Source organism: Xiphias gladius, chromosome 19 (genome assembly GCF_016859285.1).
Source record: "Xiphias gladius isolate SHS-SW01 ecotype Sanya breed wild chromosome 19, ASM1685928v1, whole genome shotgun sequence".
In the NCBI taxonomy this organism is placed as follows: Eukaryota; Metazoa; Chordata; class Actinopteri; order Istiophoriformes; family Xiphiidae; genus Xiphias; species Xiphias gladius.
The window spans coordinates 7,907,725-7,930,944 of NC_053418.1; the positions used below are offsets into that span (position 1 = coordinate 7,907,725).

Genomic DNA, 23,220 nt, shown 5'->3' on the forward strand with positions numbered 1-23,220 from the left:
TGCCGAATATGTTTTACAGTAACGTAAGCTGTTTTGACTCTGTTAGTGCTCACTATCTAATATGGAAAATGACACCTGCCTTAAGGTACAATAATAAAACAACCAGTTTTATAACCCTGCTTGTTCTTAAATGAAATAAAGTATTCTAAGAAAACGAACATTGACAACACACACTCAGCGGTCAGTTTATTAGGTACCCCTAGCCGTGAGGAATGCAGTCTTATACAACAGTCCTGCAATAAATCCTACCTTCATGAAGGTCATAATGTTCAGTTTTTGTTGAAATTATTTCAGTGATGTTCATTCAACTGTATAATAATATCAGAGGATGTGGTTTATGGTGCTGTTGGACTGCATTGCTTCATACAGAGAGGTTTCTTCTTTTATTTAGAATAGAAACACCTGTATACTGTATACTCCGGCCAGTAGGTGGCAGTATGAGCTATAGACCTGGTTTATTTCTGCAAACATGTCATACGGAAGTAAACAGGAAACTTGGGAACGCAAGTTTAGTAAGCTCAAATAGTTTGAGGAAGTTTTAGTGAAGGAAAGTATCTCAGTTTTAACTTAACAATGTCTTCGGTGCAAAGTATGCGCCAGTTTGTCTGCGATCGACTAACTGCCGCTGCTCAAGAAATATTGGGAGCATTCGAAAACAAAATACAAGATTACGAGACAGAAATCGCTCGTCAACGTAGGCTGTTGGGAGCCGTTCTGACGCCTGAGATAAAATTATGCCAGACAGGTTGGTAAGAAAAAAAAAAAAAAAAAAATCAAAGCGTTCTTCTCTAATGAAGACGGTTCTGTGTTAAGCAGGCGATGGTATCGGCCCATTCGCATTTTATCTTTGGCTATGGCATACCTCATCTCACAGACGCAACATTTGCTTTCGAGAGAAGAGGGCTGTGATTGATTGATTATAGTTGGGCGCAGCGTGTTGCCAAGTAGCCGAGGCAGGCGCGTGCCCAGATTGTTAGCACACTTTCACGTGTTAATTTTTAACCAAACGCCACCCCATGCCATAAACGTGGAAGCCGCCACAGTCCTTAGGTCATATCCGCTGGGTGGCAATAGGCCACAGGACAATAACTGACGGGCACTAAAGCGTCGCCAACGGTCTAATCCACCGCTGCCGCGTCCAGGGCCTCCAGGGCAGAGGGGAGGTAGGCGGCCGCCCGGCGCGTAAAGCGGGGGAAGAATTCTTAGAAATGGATGACAAATGGCCTTTCTACTTTCAGAGGTCCGTCTCTGCCTTCGATTGAGGTCAAAACACGCTGGCACTCAGTGGAAAATTTCAGAAAATACCGTAAGACACTATACCAAACATTATAGGAAGATATTCCCTTAAGGCAGAGCTATTCAGCTGTGAAACATGTCTAAACTGAGTCGTTAATTTCAGTGCAGGCCCAAACTGTGCACTGTGAGCTGTGAAAAAAGAAGGCACATCGAAAATATGAGAATATGTCGCAACAGGGAGTATTTTCATGTAACGTTCCGGATTTACAGACGATGGTGATGACATGACGTAGGCCAGAAGTTGAGCGGAGTTGAATAAAGTTAAATTTGAAATAATAAATTATTCTAATAGTCCCTCAGGGACACCAGTGGACACCTCAGGGCACCAAATTGTCCAGAAAACGGCCCTGGCTATGCTGGACTACTTTCTGACCCAAATAAATGCATTCAGCGAGGAATCAAATTTTGTCTCTGTGGTACGATGTGGTACAATCACAGAGACAGGCATTGGGGGCATGCCTTACATTTAAAATTGGAAGTGAAAACTGCCATTTAATGAAAGTTTAATTATTATTTTATTTGAACTAAAAATTATAACCCTTATAATCCAGCAGGTATGAACATTGTGGCCATTAATGTGTCATGCATGGCCAGTCCTTGGTAGGGGAACTGCTCATTAAAGACTTTCTTATTCATAACCGTTACATATAGGCTTATGTACGTACAAAACTTCATCACTGTCCCATTTCTTTGTCCCTCCCCATAGAGCTCTCACAGACATCTGTCCATATGGAGGAGGAGGCTCCCCTGAACCAGCAGCAGCAGCAGCACTGTAACCAGGAGACGAGCACCAGTGTAGTCAAACCAGTTCATCTGCAGGTTAAAGAGGAACACGAGGAAAAATGCATCAGTCAGGAACGACAGCAGCTGGCACAGCAACAGGAGACTGATGCCTCTAAGTTGACTTCCACACGTGCGGCACGTGTCCGCAGTGATCAGTCTCAGCCTTTGGACACTGACCAGCCTCACACTGCAGCAAATAAAGCTCCTCAGTCCAACATCCTAAACAAAGACACATTATCTGAATCTGACAGGGAGGGTTCTTCAGTATCAGTGCCAAACAGTGACAAGCACCTCCTCTCTCACGACTCTCGTGTAGCTGAGAGCCAAGATGCCATAACTTCTAACCACGGAAGTGTAAAACCAAATGGACATACTGAGTTAGCACCAAATGAGAAAAGCAACGAGGAGAACACAGCATCAGCTACGAATACGGAGCAAACATCAGATAAGAGATGTAATGATGAAAACACAGCATTAACCAGGAGTACCGAGCTAGCACCAACGGAGAAATCTAACAATGAGACATCAACTAGAAGTACTGAGTCACCACCAAATAACAAACCCGATAATGGAAAAACAAAATCGGCTACAAGTACTGAGCTAACACCTGATCAGAACTCTAACGGTGAGAACACAACATCAGCTAAAAGTACTGAACCAGCACCAGATAACAAATGTAACAATAAGACCACTACATCTACTAGTGATGGGAACACAACATCAAACAAAAGAACTGAGATAACACCAAACAAGAGAAGCAATGTTGAGAACACAGCATCAACTGAAAGTACTGACCCAACACGACATGTAAATGAAAATGAAAACAGGACCGTAACCAGAAATACTGCATCAGCACAAAATAGAGACCCGAAAGGGGAAGAACACAAGACACGGAAGAAACCCGATGATGGGAAAGCGACATCAACTTCAAGTATTAAACCAACACTAGGTCAGAAACGAAACAATGAGACAAAATCAAGCAGAAGTACAAAGCTATCACCAAATAAGAATTGTAGCAGAGAGAACACAACATCAACTGAAAGCGCTGAACCAGCCCCTAATAAGAAATCCAGTGATGAGAAAAAATCAACCACAAGTACTGAACCAAGAGCAGATGATAAATGCAATCATAGGAAAACAACTTCTACTGAAAGTATTCAGCCAAAACCAGAGAGGAAACCCAGTGATGGGAAAAGAACATCAACTACAAGTACCAAGCCAATACCTAATAAGAAAGATAATGATGGAACGACAATGTCTGCAAGAAGTGAGGAGCCAACGCTGCACAAGAGACAAGAGGACGGGAGCGCAACATCAAATGGAAGTACTGACCCAACACCAAGAAAGAGACGGAAGGATGACTGTACAACATCAACCAGTAGTACAGAGCTAAAACATAGTGACAAACATATCAATGAGAGCGCAACATCAAATGGAAGTACTGACCCAACACAAAACAGGAAAGATGGGAACACTTCAAGCGGTAGTATCGAGGATGACGAAAACCCTTACAAGTGTGACTGGTGTGGTAGAGTGATGACCAATTTCAAAAACTACAAATTCCATATGAAATCCCACACTGTCGAAAAGACTTTCAAATGCGACACTTGCGGGAAAATGTTCAGGGAGAGTTGGGACTTGAATAAACATGTAGTAATTCACTCTGTCGAGAAGCCTTTCAAGTGCAACGTTTGCGGAAACGGATTCAACCGGCGTTACAATCTCGACCTGCATCTTAGGGTTCACACCGGGGAAAAGCCGTACAAATGCGACAGCTGTGAGAAGAGCTTCAGCTCCTGTGTGAACATGAAGAAGCACATGAGAATTCACACAGGTGAGAAGCCTTACGCGTGCAGCGACTGCGGGAAGGAGTTTGCAGATTCTTCGTCTTTCAAAAACCATCTGCGGGTTCATACGGGCGAGAAGCCCTTCAGGTGTTCCCACTGCAAGAGAAGATTTGCCACCAGGACAACTCTGAAGAGGCACACCCGAACACACACCGGCGAAAAGCCCTATAAGTGCAATGTGTGTGAGAAGGTGTTCGGTCACAAAACGGACCTGAAAGGACACGTGAGGACACATACCGGGGAGAAGCCTTACAAATGTGGTACTTGTGGAGAACAGTTCTCCAACTGGTCAAAACTCAACAAGCACAAGATTGTCCACACAAGTGATGCACAAAGCTCCTCTGCTTAAAAACGTCGGCTTTTGACACGACATGCTAATGATAAAAGGAAATTTTGTTTAGTTTTAAAAAGGGTACTGATTTAGCATTGCACTCCTGCAGCTTAATGTTGTCTGACTCACGACTGACAGTCAAAAAACTATCACAAACTATCAAAATCAAGTCTTTTTTCAGTCCGTACATTCTTTTTCCTTGTCAATTCCTGGTGCCTACATTCCCCGTGATGCAACACAATCATAGACCATTTGCCGGCGAGAGTGTTAATAATAATGCATTGTGTTTGATGCACAAACTGGATTCAGTGTAGTAGCCAGCTAGCTTGGGACCTAGCAGATGGTCAGACTGAAAATTGAGTTGCATTTAAAAACGCAAGGGGGCAGCGTTGGTGAGGCTTTGTTACATAAGGTACTAGTGGTAAGATGAAATACAAGCCAGGAAAGTTACTTTAGTGAGTGATCTATGAGTTTGTTAGACATCAAAATACCGCACAGAGGTTTATAATGTCACAAAGACAATAATTTTACCGACATTTTTGATGTAAACCGTAGATTTGCACTTCTCATAACAAAGTACTCTACCTGGGCTTGCACGTATTTGACTGTCCAACACATTTCTTTGCCGGATTAAGTTGCATTGCTTTGCAGCAACACTTGATGCAGCTAAGCGTTTTCGCTGGACATCTCTGACTCAAAATGCATTTTGTATATTACTATTTTCACTGGTGTCTAGATTTTCATGAAGCATCTGGAAGCTGGGGCGTTTGTAAGAGCCAAATCCCACAGTTTTGTTCCCTCTCAAAGTTTCATAACAATTGTTTTTATACACAGAAATTGTTGGCATACACTACCAGTCAAAAGTTTTAGAGCACTTCAGTTTTTTTTATTTATTATTATTGTTTTTTTATTTTAAATAATTAAAGTATAGAACAAATAAATGACTGCTGTGGAGGAAATATTAGGAGTTTGTGAATAGACTATAGTGAGCAGTGTAGATTGCTGGATACCCTTTTGAAGCCTGAGATAAAGCTACACACGACAGGTCTGTAAGATGATTTTGTTACTGTTACATTATACGTATTCGTATGAGGTGTTAAAAACAAATAGTCAGTTTGAAGTTGGATGACTGACAGATGAACCGTGCGTCCGGGAGTCGGTGGTTGTTGCAGGTTCAGCCTGTTTGGTTTTCTGTCTGAATAAAATATTGTTGTTTGCCTTAATGCTGATTGACCAAAAAATTTGAAAAAATAGTTAAAAATAGCCTTTTTTGTGAGAAATTGAAGTAGGTTAGGTTTTTTGTTTGTTTTTGTACTTTTTACATGTATTTGCAGATACTTTAGATTTACCTGTACCGTGTTAAAACCAGCCTTGCTTTACCATAGGTCTAATGCAAGTTATACAGTTTCACAAATACATGGTAATTATGCCTAAAAGGGTAGCAACCCTATCCCCCAGACTAACTCGGACCAAAGAGCCATATTTCCATAGCAACACTGACATCTGCTGGCTAGTGGCACCAAAAGGTCTTTATGCCTGTCAATGAAAAATACTCCCGATAATCTTGAAATGACCTCAGACCTTTTCCGACCCCATGCCCAGTAATTCTCCCTAAGGGATAACTTAAGATACCGTGGAACACAGATTGACTTCTGTCAATACTCTGTTTACGTCTATACTGTCACATTAGTTAAATATTGAGTCATACGTCACGTATCAAGTTATTTTGTTCGTACAGTTGTCTCACCAGGTAGCAGTTCTTGATAAATGTAACTGTGCTTGACATGAAAAAAGTAATCAAAAGGTACTAAACTACTTTTTTTTTTTTTTTTATGATCTTGTTAAACTTCTATTGTTTACGGCTGTATGTTTTCTAAGCATGACCACCATGAACTTTGGACTTACAAATGGTCTTTCTAGGGACACACTGCTGTTAAAATGGCTGTCTGGTCCCTTTGCAACTTGCACCGTGATACAGGCCCGTGAACCACACAATGGTCTGACATAAACGCATAAAAGAATAACTGGAACGGGATGAATTTACAACCCCTTGTGGAAATAGATCTCCAGATCCTGAAACAGATCTGTTACTGAACCCAGAGTCAGCTCCTGTCTAACTGGATTCCGGTATAACTGGATTCTAAAACTCTCTCCACCATCAACAGGTTACAAACAGATGACTCGGCTGTTGTCACAGGGAAACTTTCCGCCAGCATCGAATCACTCGTGGTCCCATTCTCCCATCATGCGGGTCCTTTATACATTTGCACCATTTGAGTAGGTTGTGTGTGTGTGAAAAATGTGAATCCATATCTAGGCTGCCATGTTTCTGTTGCAGTATTTTTTTTAATTAGTATTTATTGTGAATTAAATTATTGTAGAGGCTGAACTTTTCATGTTTTGATGTTTGTTTGACAAGCTTCGATGCAATTTGATGTATTTGTCTCTACCTAAATTAAACTGTGATGTGTGACTGGTTATGGTAGTCCCTGATATAAAGCTACACATTAACTTATTAAATAACCTTCCTTTTATAAAAAGTAACTCATGCTGCTCATCCCTCTCATGTTGTTAGAGAGAAACCTTCTAGCAACACTGAATCAATTAGAACCACACTCTGCCATCTAGTGGGCATCTATGTGATTGCACCATCAAAGTTTTATATTTAGTAGGCCACATATGCGTATTTTTTTTTAATGTACAATTTATTATTTTACCTTTGGTTTCTCTTACATTTTGGGTTTTTTTTTTGACGTTACAGATTCAAAACAGCACCAGAAGGCAGCCTTCGGATACTGTTTTGAATCTGTAACATAAACATTCACGGGTAAGTTAAATAATTTGGTGAGCCATGTTGGTGAATGCCAAAAGTAAAGTTTCACCAGATATTTTATAGCTTTTTTTTTTTTTTTTAAGTTATTGGGCAAACTTTCTTATTCTACTCTTAAGAATAACCCCCCAGATATTGTAGCTAGGTAGAGACTGGTACTAGTGTGCTTTGCCTTGCGGCTGAAATTTACCAACTCATGGGGCTCGTTAATACCGACATGGTGTGTTTCCATTGTGTGTCTTCTGCAGAGACGCTGGCACCAGAATCTTTTAACTGAAGATGAATGGCCAGAAAAACCATTTTGAACTTTAGTTCAGCCCCAGCTGTGGACTTGCACTGTCTCTGTTCACTAGTCACTTTGTATAAACACACACTCGTGCTTTATCTATCTTTTTCATCTTCCCTCCTCTTCTCTGTTAAACATACAGGCACAATCAAAGGCTCTCTCACTGCAAAATGTTATTTTACGCCAAAGGCTGCTGTCAGATAACAAAACAAAATGTAGATGAATGTATACAGTTGTAGTCCTGTGGAGATATACAAAATGATAAACAACTGATAATAGTTGATTAAAATGAAAGAGAAATGCAAAAGCAGTCTCCGTCTGTCAGTCCGACCACCTACCTACCACTTTGTACTGTATACGAATCAGTCTGTGTTGCCGTTGGTAATCAGTGCGTCATGGTTCCAGAGCTGCGGCGGCTCCTGTGTCATTTTGTACCATTAGCAGCTCACAGGTGGGTTCATTAATCACCCAGATTGTGTTTGCGCAGCTGGTCGCAAACCTCCACGCTCCTAACCCCCAACCTCCCTCAGCCGCCGCATCAATTTCAAAGGGGACAAATATTTGTAATCATCTTGGATGACTTGTGTTTCTTTGTAAAAGTTTTCTTATGCGATTGATGGGAGTAAATGTGAGTAGGCCTTTGGGGCCAGTACAGTACATTAAAATGCATTTTTTTCCCCCTCCCCCTTCTGTATAACCATCACCATGAATCTACCAAAATAAGACCTTAACGGTTATTTTCAGCCTCCGGCCGGGTCACAGAGATGTTTCCAGAAAAAAAAGGCTGCTTTCAGCATCCTGAAAGGACCCTTCCCCACCCCTCTTACAGACCGTTTGACCCCTGCCTTGTGTGAGACACCGCAGGTGAAGTCCAGCACCACCAGAGGGAGCGACTGCTTCTTATCCCGGGGCTGTCAAACCACTGAACACATCACAGACGCACATTAAGTCACTCGGCATCATTTCAGTTGCCACAGTGTACATGGGTTCTCTCTTTTTCTCTCTCTCTTTTTCTCTCTCCGCCTTATACATTTTATTGAAATTCTAGCTCGGAATTTTTTAAAGCTCTCAGGTTTTTGAAACACACGTGACACGTTTTTTTTTTTTGTCTTAGTGCTTTTTCACGTTTCCTTGGTTTTTGATTTAATTTAGCTGTAGGCTGTCTTCACTTGAAAAGTGGAAAAACAGAAAAACAAATAAATAAACGGATGTTGCTGAACATTTCGCTTTTTACGAACATGTGCGGAACACAGTCGCGGCCCTGCCGCCCACCAGCGGCGGGGGACCGCGTGCGAGCGCCACGCTCACACGTGACAAAACTTACGTCCAACGCGCCCTTTCACCTCTGCGTGGCGGCCCGTTCGAGTTTCCCCGGTGCCACCTGTCCACCGTGCCGCGCTGCCAACCTCGCCGTGCCGGCAACAGGTGGCGGCAGGTAGCATTTCATTGGCGGGTTAGCCTGTCTGCAGCCCGACCCCGTTGAAGGCGGAGGTAACGAAGGATAAAACCACCGGGGCATTGATACTCTCCTGCCACCGGCCATTGCACCACAGCACAGTCCTCCCCCTCCTCCTGTTGAGACGCTACAGATCTGCTGCTTCACTTCCCCCTGGGGTAAGAAATGTCGCTGTGTGTTGATATGCAACCTGCGAGCCTTGGCTAAGCTCAGTCAGTTCTCGTGGGCTAGATGTGACAGTATTTGTGAGGCTAGATTTACTGGTCTGAGCGGGTTTGCTTGCGGTCAGCCTGTTAGCATCCGCTAGCAACATGCTACTTTTTTTTTTTTTTAATGTCTAGCATTTGGTAATATTATATTGGGTTTTTTTTTATTTCTTTGCATGTCTATGTCTGTTATGTGAATGTATTCAAAGGCTTTTATAATTATTTCCCTGTAATGTTTTGAAATTCAACACGCTGCCGCGTGCTAGGTATTATTCCCATTTTCTCCACACACTTCTTATTTCTCAGCTCACTTTTTCCCTGTTCTTTTAACATGAAGCTCTATGGTTAATGCTGTCCTTGCATTCGGCTGCACTTCTCTGTATACCCTCGCTCTGACGGTCGTCTGCTGACTACGCGCTACAAGACATTAAATCGGAGGATATCGCTTGCTACAAGTCATGATTTGAAATGTGCAGTTTTGCTGCTAGTCTGACACATCCGGCAGCACATCCACCCCCATACTATGAATGTTTTGCTTTTGCTTTGCTGCTGCACTGCTCATCTCCGCACAAGTGGCGGCTGGCTGGCTGCCACCTTTTGGCAGCAACTGGAGTATGAAGATACAGACGGTTGACAAACGAATGGGGGGGGGGGACCTGAGAAATGTGGCAATGACAATGCCCCCATCCACAGGGCACGAGGGGTCACTGAATGGCCTGATGGGTATGAAAATGATGGGAATCATGTGCGGTGGCCTTCGCAGTCAACTGACCTCAACCCAATTGAGCACCTATGGGAGATTTGGGGCCGTCGTGTTAGCAGGCGCTGCTCCCGAGGGAACAACTTTTGGAAGAACGGTGCTCCATCCCGCCAGTGAAGTTGTGGCGGCACCACAGTTATCAGTGGCAGGCTGAGACTCCTCTGTTTTGTTTTGTTTTTATTTTACTTTTAATTGCCACTAAGAGAGTTTTGGAAGATGTGAAATCTGAGGTTAAGAACATAACATGTTGTGGGGGGAAAAAAAAGGCCAACTGGCCAATGAGCATTTAGCGGTCATTAGTGGTTTTGGTAGTGTTTCCCAGATTATTTGCCAAATTGGTACATTTCAGTCAGTCTTTTCTCCCAACCATATTTATTTTTTGTTTTCTTCACTCCATGTTTTTTTTTTGTTTTTTTTTTTTTTGTGGCTGTGACTGGTAGTGCCCAAGAACAAATCCTGCGGGGACATAGGAAATATGTCTGTAGCTGGGGAGTAATGTAACTATTCTTCTAATAACAAATGTAAAAAAATTAAGATTTTCAAGAGCGCTTTGATCTGTTGTTTATTTTCAATGAAGTCACTGAGTTTCCTCCAGTTTATTCCGTCCGGAGGTGGAAACAAAGAGTATGAAATTCAATAGGCATTAAAAAGATACCACATTTTACCTACTGACTATTGCTAATTTGCTGATTCTTAAAGGACAGCCTCCACGGTGACGGCGGAAATTAAAAGCTGCTGTTACGATCAGGGCAGCAGGAGGTTGACAGTCCCCGGACCCCTCCTCTCGCTCTCTCCCGTAGGGTCCATGTCAACCAGGGATTGGAATCGCCCATGGGTGCAGTTAGACACTCTTAAGCCTTCACTGTTTAGAGGCGGGAGGGGTCTTTTAATGGAAACGGGGAAGTGTCGTCTCTACACTCCAGCAATGATAAGGACCATAGTATGTAAGAGATTTTAACCAAAGCAAAGAGCATAACCAAGCTGATGAAGAACAAAGGAGTTTCTCTGGCTTCTGGTTTGAAAATGCTAATACTGTATATTCCCCTGAAGTCATTTAATCTAGTTTCCTTTTGCACATTTCAGGCAAACTTGTAATTATCACATAGTCCTTATTTTACTGTATGTCTAGTTTTTTTTTTTTTTCCTTTTACATTTTAAGATTGCACAAAACACTTTTCATTCTTTAAACTATATTTTAAGAAGTTATATAGTTGGTTACAGGGGATTTGACAATTATTTGCATTACTTTATGTATTTTTTTTCCTGACACTTTTAAGGGAATAGTGTGTTAAGAGATCTACGGATTCCTGGATTAGACCCACAAAGCTCTTGTGAATCATCACAGAAGACCTGACTCCTTGGTCTCATTAACAACATCAGCCTCTCCATCTTCTTACTTATTAAGCTTAGCAGGTTGGAGCGGCCTGCCGTGACTCTTTTGGCTGGCTGACATTTTATTTTTTCAGCAAATCATTTTTGATAGTTTACACTGTGGAAATTGGATTGGGCAGTGGTCAGGACAGGAAGCCAATTTTCTTTTTTCTTTTTCTCTCATACTGGTGCCAACAGAGCTCCTTAAACAAAACACCACAATACTAAACTAACATACAGTATGTAGGCGCGCGCGCACACACACTGCAGAGTTAAATTTCATATAAGAAGTCAATATCAAAGGGAAGTTCCCCTTCTATATCATTTCCAACAAGGCTAGTGGGTCAAAAATGGACACATAAAAAGATAAAAAGGATTCTGTATATTTAACCAAATTACATAAAAGCTTAAATGGATTTGTGATGAAACCCCAAGCTTAAAAACCATGTCTGCGAAATCCATCATGGTTTTCACAAGCTTTCCCTGGCGATTAGCATTGGCTGGAGCATTGGTGTGCACTGCAAATCGAAACCATATTCATTCTGGCCAGACACGCTTGTGTGCTCGCAGAAAGTGTCTCGGTTGCTAACCCCGTGATTTATAAACATTTATCTCACCACAGTGGCCGAATCAAAGGCCTGGGAAAGGGGAACAAATTAACAGAAATGTATTTAGCTTTTCTGAGGGACCTAATTTTGAGAACCTCAGTATTCATAAAACCACAGTGCATAATTATGTTTTTATAGCTGTATAAACTATAATGTTACCTTGTAATTTCATGGTTACAAACGTAGCAATTTTTTAGACCCCAGATTTGCTTTGGCTTTGTTTGTTTGCATTTCTGTGTGAGAATTTTTGCATGTTTTTGAAAACTGAACTCTTAATTTTCACAGGATGTGAGCATTTTTATAAATGTTACGTTTGTGGCTAAAAATCACATGAATCTGGAGCGACAGCTGTCTAGTGAATGTTGGCAGGTTTGTCGACTCATATAAGCCTAAAACTGATGATCATACAATACACCGCTGACTGTATAATAATCCGTAATGGTGCTGCGCCTAGACCGTGCCAAATCAGAAGGTTTCACTCTAACAAGCACCATGTATGCATGTCCTATCGTTTTTAGGGAGAAAATTTGCTCTACTTTACCTTCAGCCAAAGATACATAAAATAGGCAGCAATTCAGCCACAGTACAATGCCTCTACATGCCTGTTGTGGCTGAATGGTTGTGTATTTTACATATTGTTGAATGGAGTAGAGTTCGGATTAGGAAATAAAGTGATGATTACACATGCAGGTACTGTATATACTGTGAGATGACCTGTTTGTGGTAATATCTCTTGTAGTTTCTTTACGATGATATAAAATTTATAGGATTTTTGCACCAGTGGGATGAATTCTCTTGATAAGGATAGAGATAGAGATAGATATAGATAGATAGATATAAAAAATCCTATAGAATATCAGAAAATATTGAAAAATGCCCATCACAATTCACAAAGGTGACATAGCCCATTACTGATACTAGATATTTGAGGAAAATAGTGATGTTTGGTTGTTTAAAAAATAAAAATTAAAGATAATGACTTACAGTATGGGCTAGTGGTAATAGCATTTTTTTATCTTGTTGGTAGTGGTAGTGCTCTCTGGTGGACAAACTATGTAACGGCCTGGTCCATTTATCGGTCTAGCTCTACAAGGTGATGTCCTCAAATTGCTTGTTTTGTCCAACCAACAGTCCAAAACTCAAGGGATACTCAATTTACAATGATATAAACAAGAAGAAATGATTAAATCCTCACCTCTCAGAAGCTGGAACGAGCAAATGTTTGGCATTTCGTTTGATAAATTCAGTCAATTATCAAAATGAACAGTTGTGCCCATTATGGGACTAATCATTTCGGCAGTTTTTAGAGTTTTTGAGCCGGTTCCTAAAAACAAGGTGTGTGTGTGTGTGTGTGTGTGTGTGTGTGTGTGTGTATATGATTACACGCTGCAGTGTATGTTATTGTAGGATTTAATGTAGAAATGAAATGTTCTAAAGAGTTTTAATATTTCCAATATGTTGTATGTTACAGTTCAACTTCTGCTACGGATGAGTGACAAATGCTTGGATGCAGCAGGATGACTCATGCCTTGTGTGCAGGTGAATTTTCTCAAACATAGCGGTATATTACTGAAAATGTGAAGGATGACAACAGCGTGGGCTTCTACCATCTCCGCTATTAAGACTGAAATTTAATATCCTTTATTTCTTGTATTTCTTACCTTACATAAACATCAAAGGCTGCCTGTATCTATATTGCTTTGCTTTTGGTGACTGAGATTATTTATGGATAATCTTAATGGATGTATGGAAGGGAAATTCACAGAGAAGTTTGAGCGTAGTCTATTTCTCTTCTTAACAAACTTCCACTGCTTTTACATGAAAGCTATTAAAAGCAGTAAAACTGCCAAGGCAAGATTTCTCTAACAAAGTTCCCATGAAGTTGGTATCATCTAGGAGCTCTGAAAATAAAATATGAAAGAAGAGGGACGGGAGTTTGATGAAAACTTTTGCGTGAAAAGCAGAGAGGGATCTGATTTTTTTCAAGGTGACACGAGGTAATAGTTAAAAGATGACTTTGTAAGAAGGAAGCGACTTCTGTTATTATCATAGTAGGGCAGCTTTTCCACCATCAGGGAGCCAAGAATGAGCAGACACATTAGAGATGTGTAATGGTGGTATTATTTCTTTGGGCTGTGACTTCACCAGTTCCCTCTCGGCCAAGTGAGACAGGTGCTCTAGTTTCAACCTGGCAGCCCGAGCTCTGACATAAATAATGGCCTTTAAGTGAAGCTCAATTGTTGCAATAACTTACCCGATGCAGTGAGAAAATGGGGTTCTTTACAGAAATAATGATGGAGCTCTAAAAGGCCTTAAAACCTGTGTAGGCGGTGGAACTGCAGAGAGGAGAGCAGCTGGGAAGCATAATCAGCCAGCCGTGGACAGCTTATAACTGTCTGCGCGATTAATTAGACATTTGAATATATTTGTTGGTGTGTGGTTCAGAAACACATTGTGTTTTACTGTCAGACACGTACAGTTTGAGATAAGAAAGAAATTTGTTGCCACATTTCCTATATTATTGGATATAGCATGTGCGTGATAGAGCTGCAAACATGAGCCAATTCCAATTTGTCATTCGGCAACAATTTTGATAATCGCTTAATCATTTAGAGTGATTTCTTTCTTTCTTTTTTTTTTTAGGGCAAATGCCCAAATTCTCTGGTTCCAGCTTCCCAAATGTGAATATTTTGCTGGTTTTTCATAGTTGAGTTTTGGATCCCTGCTCAGACAAAGCAAAACATTTGAAGATCTTACTGTGGGCATTGGGAAATTGTGGTGGTTGTTTTTTTTTTTTTTTTTGTGGTTCAGAAACACACTGTGTTTTACTGTCAGACATGTACAGTTTGAGGTAGCATGTATGAACCATACAATACATTACTCATTAAGTGACACAAAATATGACAGAGAGTAGGGCGAGACAATAAACTGTATTTATCACATTAGGAATCCCGTACGGACCAAATTTAGTCAATTTGCAATTTTCAACAAATGTATATACATTGAAAATAGCTACTACAACGAATGACATCTGAATAGAAGTTTGGCCACCGGTCATAATCTAAATAAAAAGCACAAATGCATCAGAAGAGAGAACAACATGAGATAGAAAACACGTGCATTGACGTATAAAAAAATAATTATTGTTACATTTATAAGTGTCAGGGTAAATATGATGATTTATTTTGATACAGATTACAAGTTACTTCGTTCAGCCGCACCAGTAAGTATCCAAATCTGAATTCTTGAGACATTGTCTGCCAAGAATGAGTACCTGCCCGTGGCCAGCAGGGGGCGGTAGTTGACTGGTGGGTTGTGCTATGACTGCCTCACCCTGGACTTAAAATGTTCAAGTCTCCCTCTGCCACTGGATGAGAGGCGTTCACAGCATAAGTTTGTCAAAATTCAGATTTTATATTCAGCCCGCACCTGCATTAGAAAGAAAACAAAGAGAGACAGTTTTTTTTTTTTTTTTTTTGTAGGTCTTACTGCTGTGTGCACAGCTTGAATCAGTGCTTGTGTGCATTATTTTCAATAATTGTATGACAGATCACACAGTGGCATCCTTGGCGTTTAATCGAGCCTTCATCAGTGGTCTGTCTGGCCTGTCGGCAGCAGAAGGCGTTAGAGCAGCTGTGGGAAAGCAGAGGTGAGCTGGCCGGAGAGGTCGTAAATCTTCCTCGGCTCACAATAGTGTTGGCTCACCGACTGAACGACACGACTTCAAAGAGAGCCCCCGTCTTCAAATGAACTTGTTGCCTTCGCTAATTCAGGTTTATTTTGGCCAGCTGTTTCAACTGTGACTGTGTGTGTGTGGGTGTGTAGGTGTGTGTGTGTGTGTGTGTGTGTGGGTTTATGCTTGAGATTGACACCAGTGGGCCACCAACCAGGAGCTATGACCGACACCTTTTTGGATGAAGCCTTGGTGTGTCTGTGTGTGTCATTTTGAAATGTAAATTTTAAAGGACCTTACCAGTGTTCTCATACAAATTAGCCAATTTGCTACATTTCATGTATACTTTACATTACTCCTGGTCATTTTCCACTTTTTTTTTTCTTTTTGTGTGTGTGTGTGTGTGTGTGTGTGTGTGTGTGTGTGTGTGTGTGTGTGTGTGTGTGTGTGTGTGTGTTTTTATACCTTCCCAGGAGGCCACAGTTTCTATTCAAGTTGATATGAAAGTCAGCTTGTTTGAGAGGTAATTGTCACTGTTAATATCATATGTGCATGTATTGTTTTCAAAATTACTTATAAGAGCTGTTGTTCTAAAAGATCGCTAAAATATTACAGGGTACTCTGGCAAAAGGTCACCAGCAATGTAAAGTATATGTGATTTGCAGTAAATGAATTCAACAGGCAAAATACTGCTTGAATGTTACAGTTCTCAGATAGAAACTAAGTTTGGAATCTAGTTACAGAACAGAATAGTATAATCTATGAAGTTTGTTACAAAATGTCAGGATGGGAGTAAATTTTTGTGCCATTTTGTTTTTGCTAGTGAGTCACACCAATTGTTAAAACACAAAATAATATCTTAAAATGGCTACAGCATGAGCTCTGACATCCGTTGAACATCTGTGATTGGCTACTGAAAAGAAAAGTTTTACTTGTAAGAGCACACAGGAACTTCGCTGTAAGTTGAGAGTCGAAGCTGAATCATCCTGAAAAGAAATTTTCACCTTTTGGAAATGGGTATTTTCTCAAGAAAGTTTGTGGGGGAAAATACTTCTCAAAAGATCGTGGGCAAGTTTGGCAAAGGATACAGAAGCTGAATAGAATGGATCCCTTTGGTTTAAAATACTGACACAAGAATTTGGGAAACTGTTTTTCTTTTCAAAATGCATAATATTGCAGTTTCTGGAATAGGACTGTGTTCTGCATTCTTTTAAGAAACAAATGGAACCTGTCCGCAGTCATCAGAGACAGCCCAAACACCCTTATGGGGTGTCAGGGTTCCTCTAAAGGGACATATCACTTTAACAATTGTGCAGTCAGACTTCCACTTATTGCGAAAGCAGTCCGGGCTGATCATGTTTTGGAGGGCCTGCAGGGTGTTTGAGCGTTCCAGTAAAAGCAACGTCCTTCCAATATCTTCCTGGTATTACTCTTTCTTTATGGGATCTGTCTTTGTGCTAACTTTGATCTGTATACTTTACAATCAGTCATTCCCCCCCCCCCCCCACACACACACACACACTCTCGTCTCACCCCTCTCCTCCCTTCTCTTTCTCCCTTCTCTCTCTCTTCCCATCTCTCGTGTTGGTTGTCTTTCCGTGTCAGAGACTAAGCAAACAGAGTCGTGTGTGAGCGGCCTCATAACTCCACGTTCCTGAGAGACTGGGAGCTCTCAGACGAGCGCAGCTGTGTCTTCATTTTGTCGGTCATGTTCGGCATTCCCAAGATGTCTCCAGGAGGCTCCTGGGCTTTTTCTGTGTTCTGGTTTGACCTTGTGCCCTCTGAAAGGCTGTGTGGAAGGGAAGCAAAGTGGGACAAAATTTCAGGTGCAGTTATGAGGTGGACAGACACATGAGACACGGCACTCAAGAAGACTCTTGGTAGATATACAGTAAGCAGGGCTGGGCGATATGGCTGAAATCAATCATATTTTTCTAATATCAGCATATCCAGGTATATCACAATAGGGCAGATACACACCGAATCACATGAAACCTGACTCGGTTTAGCCAACAAATCTTTATATTTGAGAACAAGAAACCAGTCAATTTTTGCCAGTTTTGCTTGAAAATGACTGAAAAAAATAATCGATTGCAGATTATATTTCTGTCGATCGACTAATTGCTTAATTGACCAGTCGTTTCAGCTCTGAAACTGATTGAACAGTCGGTGTATGTAATGACTTGTATTCCACTGCTATGCATTACACGAGACATAACTTCTCACATGTGAAACAAGAACGTCTGTAACTCATTTGGTTGGTTATGGTCCAAATTTGCATTAAAGAGTTGACAGAATTTTGGAAAACGCAAACATCATATAATCATACGATTCCACTGAAAAGTTGACAAATGGAAATTTTGAATTTAGGGCTGCAACTAGCTATTATTTTCATTATCAATCAAACTGCCAAATATTTTCTTGATTAACCAAATAATCATTTAGTTTTTTTTATGTTCAGTTTTGCTTGAAAAATGCACACAAATCTGTAAATGATGATCAAAATAGTTGTAGATTATTTGACTGACTAGTTGATTAATCGACCAATTTTTTTAGCCCTAAATTAATTATCACTCAACCCTAGATGTAAGTTTGGTGCCCGAACAGCATGAGGACGAGAGCGAGAGAGAGAGAGAAGATATGTTGTTGCAACGGTTAGAAGCTTACAGAAAAGGAAAAAAAGAGGAGAAACACAAATCGATAGAGCAGAGAGCAGATGGTGTGTGTGAGTGTGTGAGAGAGCGTGTAAAGAGATGGGAATGAAGCAGGAGAGAGAAAGTGAGGAGACCCGTCCTTGCCAGTCTCTTGGTTAACACAGATATTAGCGGGAGGCCAGCTTGTGTTTTCTTCACCTTGGCCAAAGGAAGTTTGCACTTCCCCTTGCTCCTTCTTGCTCCCCCTTCTCTCTCCTCCCCTACTTGCAGTCCCCTTGACCCCTCTTCTCCCTCACCTTGCTGGCGTGAATCGTCAGAAACACACACGACTCTTTCCGCGCTCCTCCGCCTATTCACTCCTCTCTCCTCTCCCCCCTTCTATCTCTCTCTATCTTTTTCTTTAACTTTTTCAGTCCCTTCTTCAATGGTTCAGAATCAGGGTCTCCCTCTCCCTCTCTCTCTCTTTCTGTCTTCATCACTCTCATCTGTTTCTTGGTGCATCTGGCGGACGAGCTGTGGAAAGACAACAGACAAGTAATGGGAGAAGTGTGTGTGTGTGTGTGTGTGTGTGTGTGTGTGTGTGTGTGTGTGTGTGTGTATTTAGTGGGGGAGGCTGTGTACATCTGCATGTGTGTGCATATGCACAGATGACAAAGGCAACTGCTTGTCTTCATCAGCTAAATCCCTTCTGAAAGCATTTTCATAAGCTTTTGGTTCTGTACCGACGCTGAACCAACACCCACAAAACCACTGACACTTGAGGGGCTAAGCTGTCCAACGACGACTGCTGACATCTCTCAATAAGCACCAATATATCTTAATATCATGAACGTACTCTGCATTTAAACAGCTGGCAAAGAAGCCTGGTGGTTGGGTCTGTCCATACTGTAACACGATGATCACAGATTTGATCCCCTTTAAAAGCAAGTGTATCCGTCTGTCTTGGTGGCCACAACAACTGGACAGAATCAGTGACGAATAAGGACATTGGTTGATTTTTGTCAGACAACTGTGACAGCTTCTACATATGCACGTATAACTTGTCTATAAGTAGTTATAATCAGTGCAGACTGTGACTTAGAATACTTTTGTATGTCTTGTTACTCAGGTTTATCGTGTACAATTAGGGATGGTTGCCGATAGCCGGGTTCATTTTGGATTTGGTTCCTGGTCAGCAAAATAACTGGATATGTTTAGCTCCGAGGGTGGGAAAAAAAAAAAAAAATCTCTAACCAAGACCCCATTTCTCTTCCTTTTTTTTTTTTCATGTATTATGCTGCTCATTTAATTTCCAGGCTGTAGGCACAGATTGTGAACTCTACTGTGCCAATAAAAACTGTAGGGTGTCTGCCTTCTGAACCAACACAGAGACATTTCTGAGTTATAGCTGTTTTTGGTCACAAGTTACTTTCAAATGTTGAAAAGCAAAGCAAAGAATTCAAAAAGTGGTTCGAAAGGATTCGGATTCAGTGGGTTTTGGTAATATTAATTATAGTGCTGTTTTACGTGTGTTTTCACATTATTTACAATGAGTTATTGATTCCCCGTGAATTCTCCCAGCTGTTGAACTACTGGCAGCTACACATTTTGTTATGCGGTGTCCAGAACACACAAATATGCATACAGACATACAGCATATGCTCATCTAAGAGTTGTTTTCAATGTTATCATGCATTTTTGTGTAATACAATAACACAAGTTAGATCAGATACAATCGTGTTTAGCTTTGGTAGTTCAGTGTCAATGTTTGGGCATCCCTTGTACATATGAAACCTCAAGTACCACGATACCCACACCAGTTTATCAAGCTGCAGGAGCAGATTATCTGACAAGCTGTTACAAGTACAAACAGCTGAGACCCTTGTCAAATCAGTGAATGGTGTCTTCAGTATAATATCATGACAGTGAATTAGGTCAGCTCCAAACTTACATCTGCACTTTAAATTCTGGCTGTGAGAATAATTTAAGATATCATTACTAGGGCTGCAATAAACATTTTTTTTCATTATTGATTAAAGAAAGATTGTTTTCTTGATTTATTGTTTAGTCTGTAAAATATCAGGGAACGAAATGGCCATCACAACGTTACTAGAGAGTTTTGTCCATCCGACAGTCCAATTCCAAAAGAAATTCAGTTTACTATCACAGAAAACGAAAAAACCGCCAATATTCACATTTTAAGTTTTTTTCATTTTAAAAATGCATTCAATGTTTAATTGTTCATTACAGTTGCTGCAGATTAATTTTCTGTCAACCGACTAATTGATTAATCGAATCATTTAAGCTCTGGTCACGACATTCAAATTGAATTTTCTTCCAAAATTAGATTTTATTTGAAAACACTAACATCTCTCTCAAGGTAAAAAAAGAAAAGATCCCTTTTTTTTATTAAACTATATATTAATTATGGCTAAATTGTAAATTTTTGTCAAAGTCAAACGACTTACTACTGACACACCATGACACAATGACTGATTATCTTTGTAGAAAAAGGTGATCGGTCAAAACAGCCCCCCCCCCAACAGATTCATCAATCAATAAATATTGTTATCTGAGGTGAGTGTTGATGATGTTTGGAGAGCATATGTTTTTCAAAGGGCACATTTTGAAATACAATCCTTAATGTTCTGTTCTGTAGTGTGACTGTGGGATTGACAAAAAGTGTCATTTTCTCTGACACTTTTTGTTAAACTCTTCACGCTGTGACTTTTGAACTGAAGCATATGACGTGTCAGGTTGCATTAGACGGTGTTCAGCTTCTGCACTTTGCATATTAACCTTCTCTCACCATGTGCTCCTAATGAATGGTGGGTTTGTGGCTCGGACCAGGCAGATGCCAAGTTCTGGATGTGGAGAGTCTGCCAGTGACCATTGGTTACACAGTTTAGCTACACTGCGAGTAACATGACGACCTGAGGTTCTAATTCACTAAGAAGTAACATCTGTCACGCCAAAACATAGTCCGAAGTGTAAACAGATGAAGGTTGTATTGGTTTTTGTTGGAGGCAGTCTGGTGGTTTGTACTTTCAGCACACCTACAAAAAAGCACAAGCCACCGACCACATCTCGTCCATCTCTGGCCTCACTTTGCCTGAGGTTTCCCCTCGAAGTACCTTTGCCAGCACCTTGCAACCCGCAGAAGCCTAACTGACTTGGGGAAGTGACAAATTGTGGGGTTTTGGCAGTCTGCTGGCCGTAAAACATGCCTGTTTACATGGGAGGATCCCACAGAACCACAGACGTGTCTCTGACAGCCAATAAGAGAGGAAGAGGGGAGCGGATGAAGGGAGAGCGACAGGAAGAAAGCAGGAGGGAGAAAATAGAAGAAAGAGGGGAGAGGATATTGAAACACTATTTCTGCCAAGATATTAATGCCCAGAAATTGTAGGCAGGTCAAACCCAGAAGCACACACTTAGTTATGCACATGCACTTCCAAAAATATTGTGTTGTATAGTCTTCCAGCAACTTGTAAATTGTAGACATTCATTTATATTTCTCATTTTTAGCCATGCTATTGGCTTGGCTCAAGGGATGGCAGTAGCTGGGTGTCCATCCAAATGTACTGCAAATTTTAATCAGAAAATCATCAAAAGAAAACGCGAATTAATGCGCGTTTCCATCCAGTACTGTTATGCTAACATTAAGAGTTGGTTCATTGAGATAACCAGTAGGTGGCACGAATTCTCCAGTCAGGTGCCGTTATACCACTGCAGAAGAAGAGGGCACAACGATATGTTCTAATTAAAAGAGCACCAGTCAAACCTCAAATGAAGGGAACCCATAAATGTACTATCACGATGGAAAGCTTGGAGACGAAATGCGCACTGGACAATTGAAATGGAGAGTTTTTATATTACAGCTATTACAGCTGTGTGCTTTTGGAAGGGTCCTGGTAACAGCCACGTGTGCATACATAAGCGTGTTAAAAGCCATCCAGAGGCGATGAAGAGAGCTCGCAGTGGCCTGTGCAGTGACAGCCCAAATGGCTATGGCGCCACCGCCGCGTCGCCCTCCATACATCTGGGAACGTCGGCGCAGTAAGCAATTTCGGGAAGTTGTTGTTGTGCAAAGGCATTTAACACACCAACTTTAGGTGAAGAAGCATTTGAGAATGTTAAGAGACATTTTTAACCAACTGTGTGCCATTACAGGAAGTCACGTGATTTCTGTATGTCGTTAGTTGTATTAGCCGAAATCTCTTTCCGTTGCACTCAGTCGCATTTAACTTTTTACCAACACACCAACTCTTCCACGTCTCCCAAGCGTGAAAGAAATATTATAGATAATAATATAAATACGTCTCCCTCAGTATACACTATAACAACTAGGACGATACCCACACTTTCCATCTAGCACCATGATCTGGTCAAAATTTTAATTTGTCCAATACTTTGGTTTTTGACTAAATGCCTGCAAAAATAATGACATTCCCATCAGCCTCAGCTGTACTTTGTGTTTACTGCTAATTAGCAAATGTTAGCATGCTATCACTCTAAGCTGCCGAACATGGTAGTCATATGCAGATTTCCTCTTCTTACAGGCTTGAACTTTTTTATGGTTTTTACACCAGACCTCTTCAAACCAATAAAATAGTGCATACTGAAAAAAATACTGAAAGCCATTGTCTTTAGTCTGTGTGCTGAGCTGCCTGGGGAGCAGGGCTCAGGTTTCCAGGCCAAGACAAAACTTTAAGGCACTCTGACAAAAACGTCTGAGTGAGGAGAAACACTATCCTTCACATGTCATTGTACTTCAGGAATATAATATGATTTAGAGAGTGGAGAGCAAAGGGCTATGGAAACACCGAACTCAGTGGCAGGGCACACAAAGGACTTCTGTTCTTTTACAATGGAAACCTTGTTGGCATTTTCTTTGTGCCTTGCAGAAGACTAAAGAATAAGCAACAGTTTGCTGTCTCCTGTCTCTGATGTGATTGTGTATCAGACAGCTCTTCCAAAATGGAAATAGGGTGGATTTAATTTCATCAGAGGCTAACCTCAGCTTGAAGCATTATTCAATTTATTTGGTCAAAAACTGTATATTTGTTGTGAAACCTCCGCAAAAATCACAAGAAGTGTTGAGTAAAGCTGGACTGCAGCTATAAAAGACAACAGAGCG

At 41.0% G+C, this 23,220-nt stretch overlaps 2 protein-coding genes across 11 annotated transcripts in view; both read left to right on the top strand.

Moving 5' to 3' along the window:
* The first annotated feature begins 491 nt into the window (after window positions 1-491).
* LOC120805297 (zinc finger protein 37-like) lies at window positions 492-5,354 on the top strand. 3 transcript variants are annotated; one of them, XM_040155412.1, is made up of 2 exons: window positions 492-745; window positions 2,003-5,354. In XM_040155412.1, the coding sequence occupies exons 1-2, from the start codon at window positions 574-576 to the stop codon at window positions 4,273-4,275; spliced, it is 2,445 nt and encodes an 814-aa protein (XP_040011346.1). In that variant the 5' UTR covers window positions 492-573; the 3' UTR covers window positions 4,276-5,354. The 3 variants fall into 3 exon arrangements, with proteins under 3 accessions (XP_040011346.1, XP_040011347.1, XP_040011348.1); XM_040155413.1 differs by lacking the exon at window positions 492-745 and adding an exon at window positions 939-1,240; XM_040155414.1 differs by lacking the exon at window positions 492-745 and adding an exon at window positions 939-1,163.
* A 3,260-nt stretch (window positions 5,355-8,614) lies between these two features.
* Window positions 8,615-23,220, top strand: part of gas1a (growth arrest-specific 1a) — a 65,798-nt gene continuing 51,192 nt past the window's right edge. For 2 of the 8 annotated variants that reach the window (XM_040156175.1, XM_040156176.1), the window contains exons 1-2: window positions 8,687-8,987; window positions 13,246-13,313. The gene's annotated coding sequence lies outside the window, so the exon portion shown is untranslated. The other 6 variants (XR_005709588.1, XR_005709590.1, XR_005709589.1 and 3 more) reach the window with 6 other exon arrangements.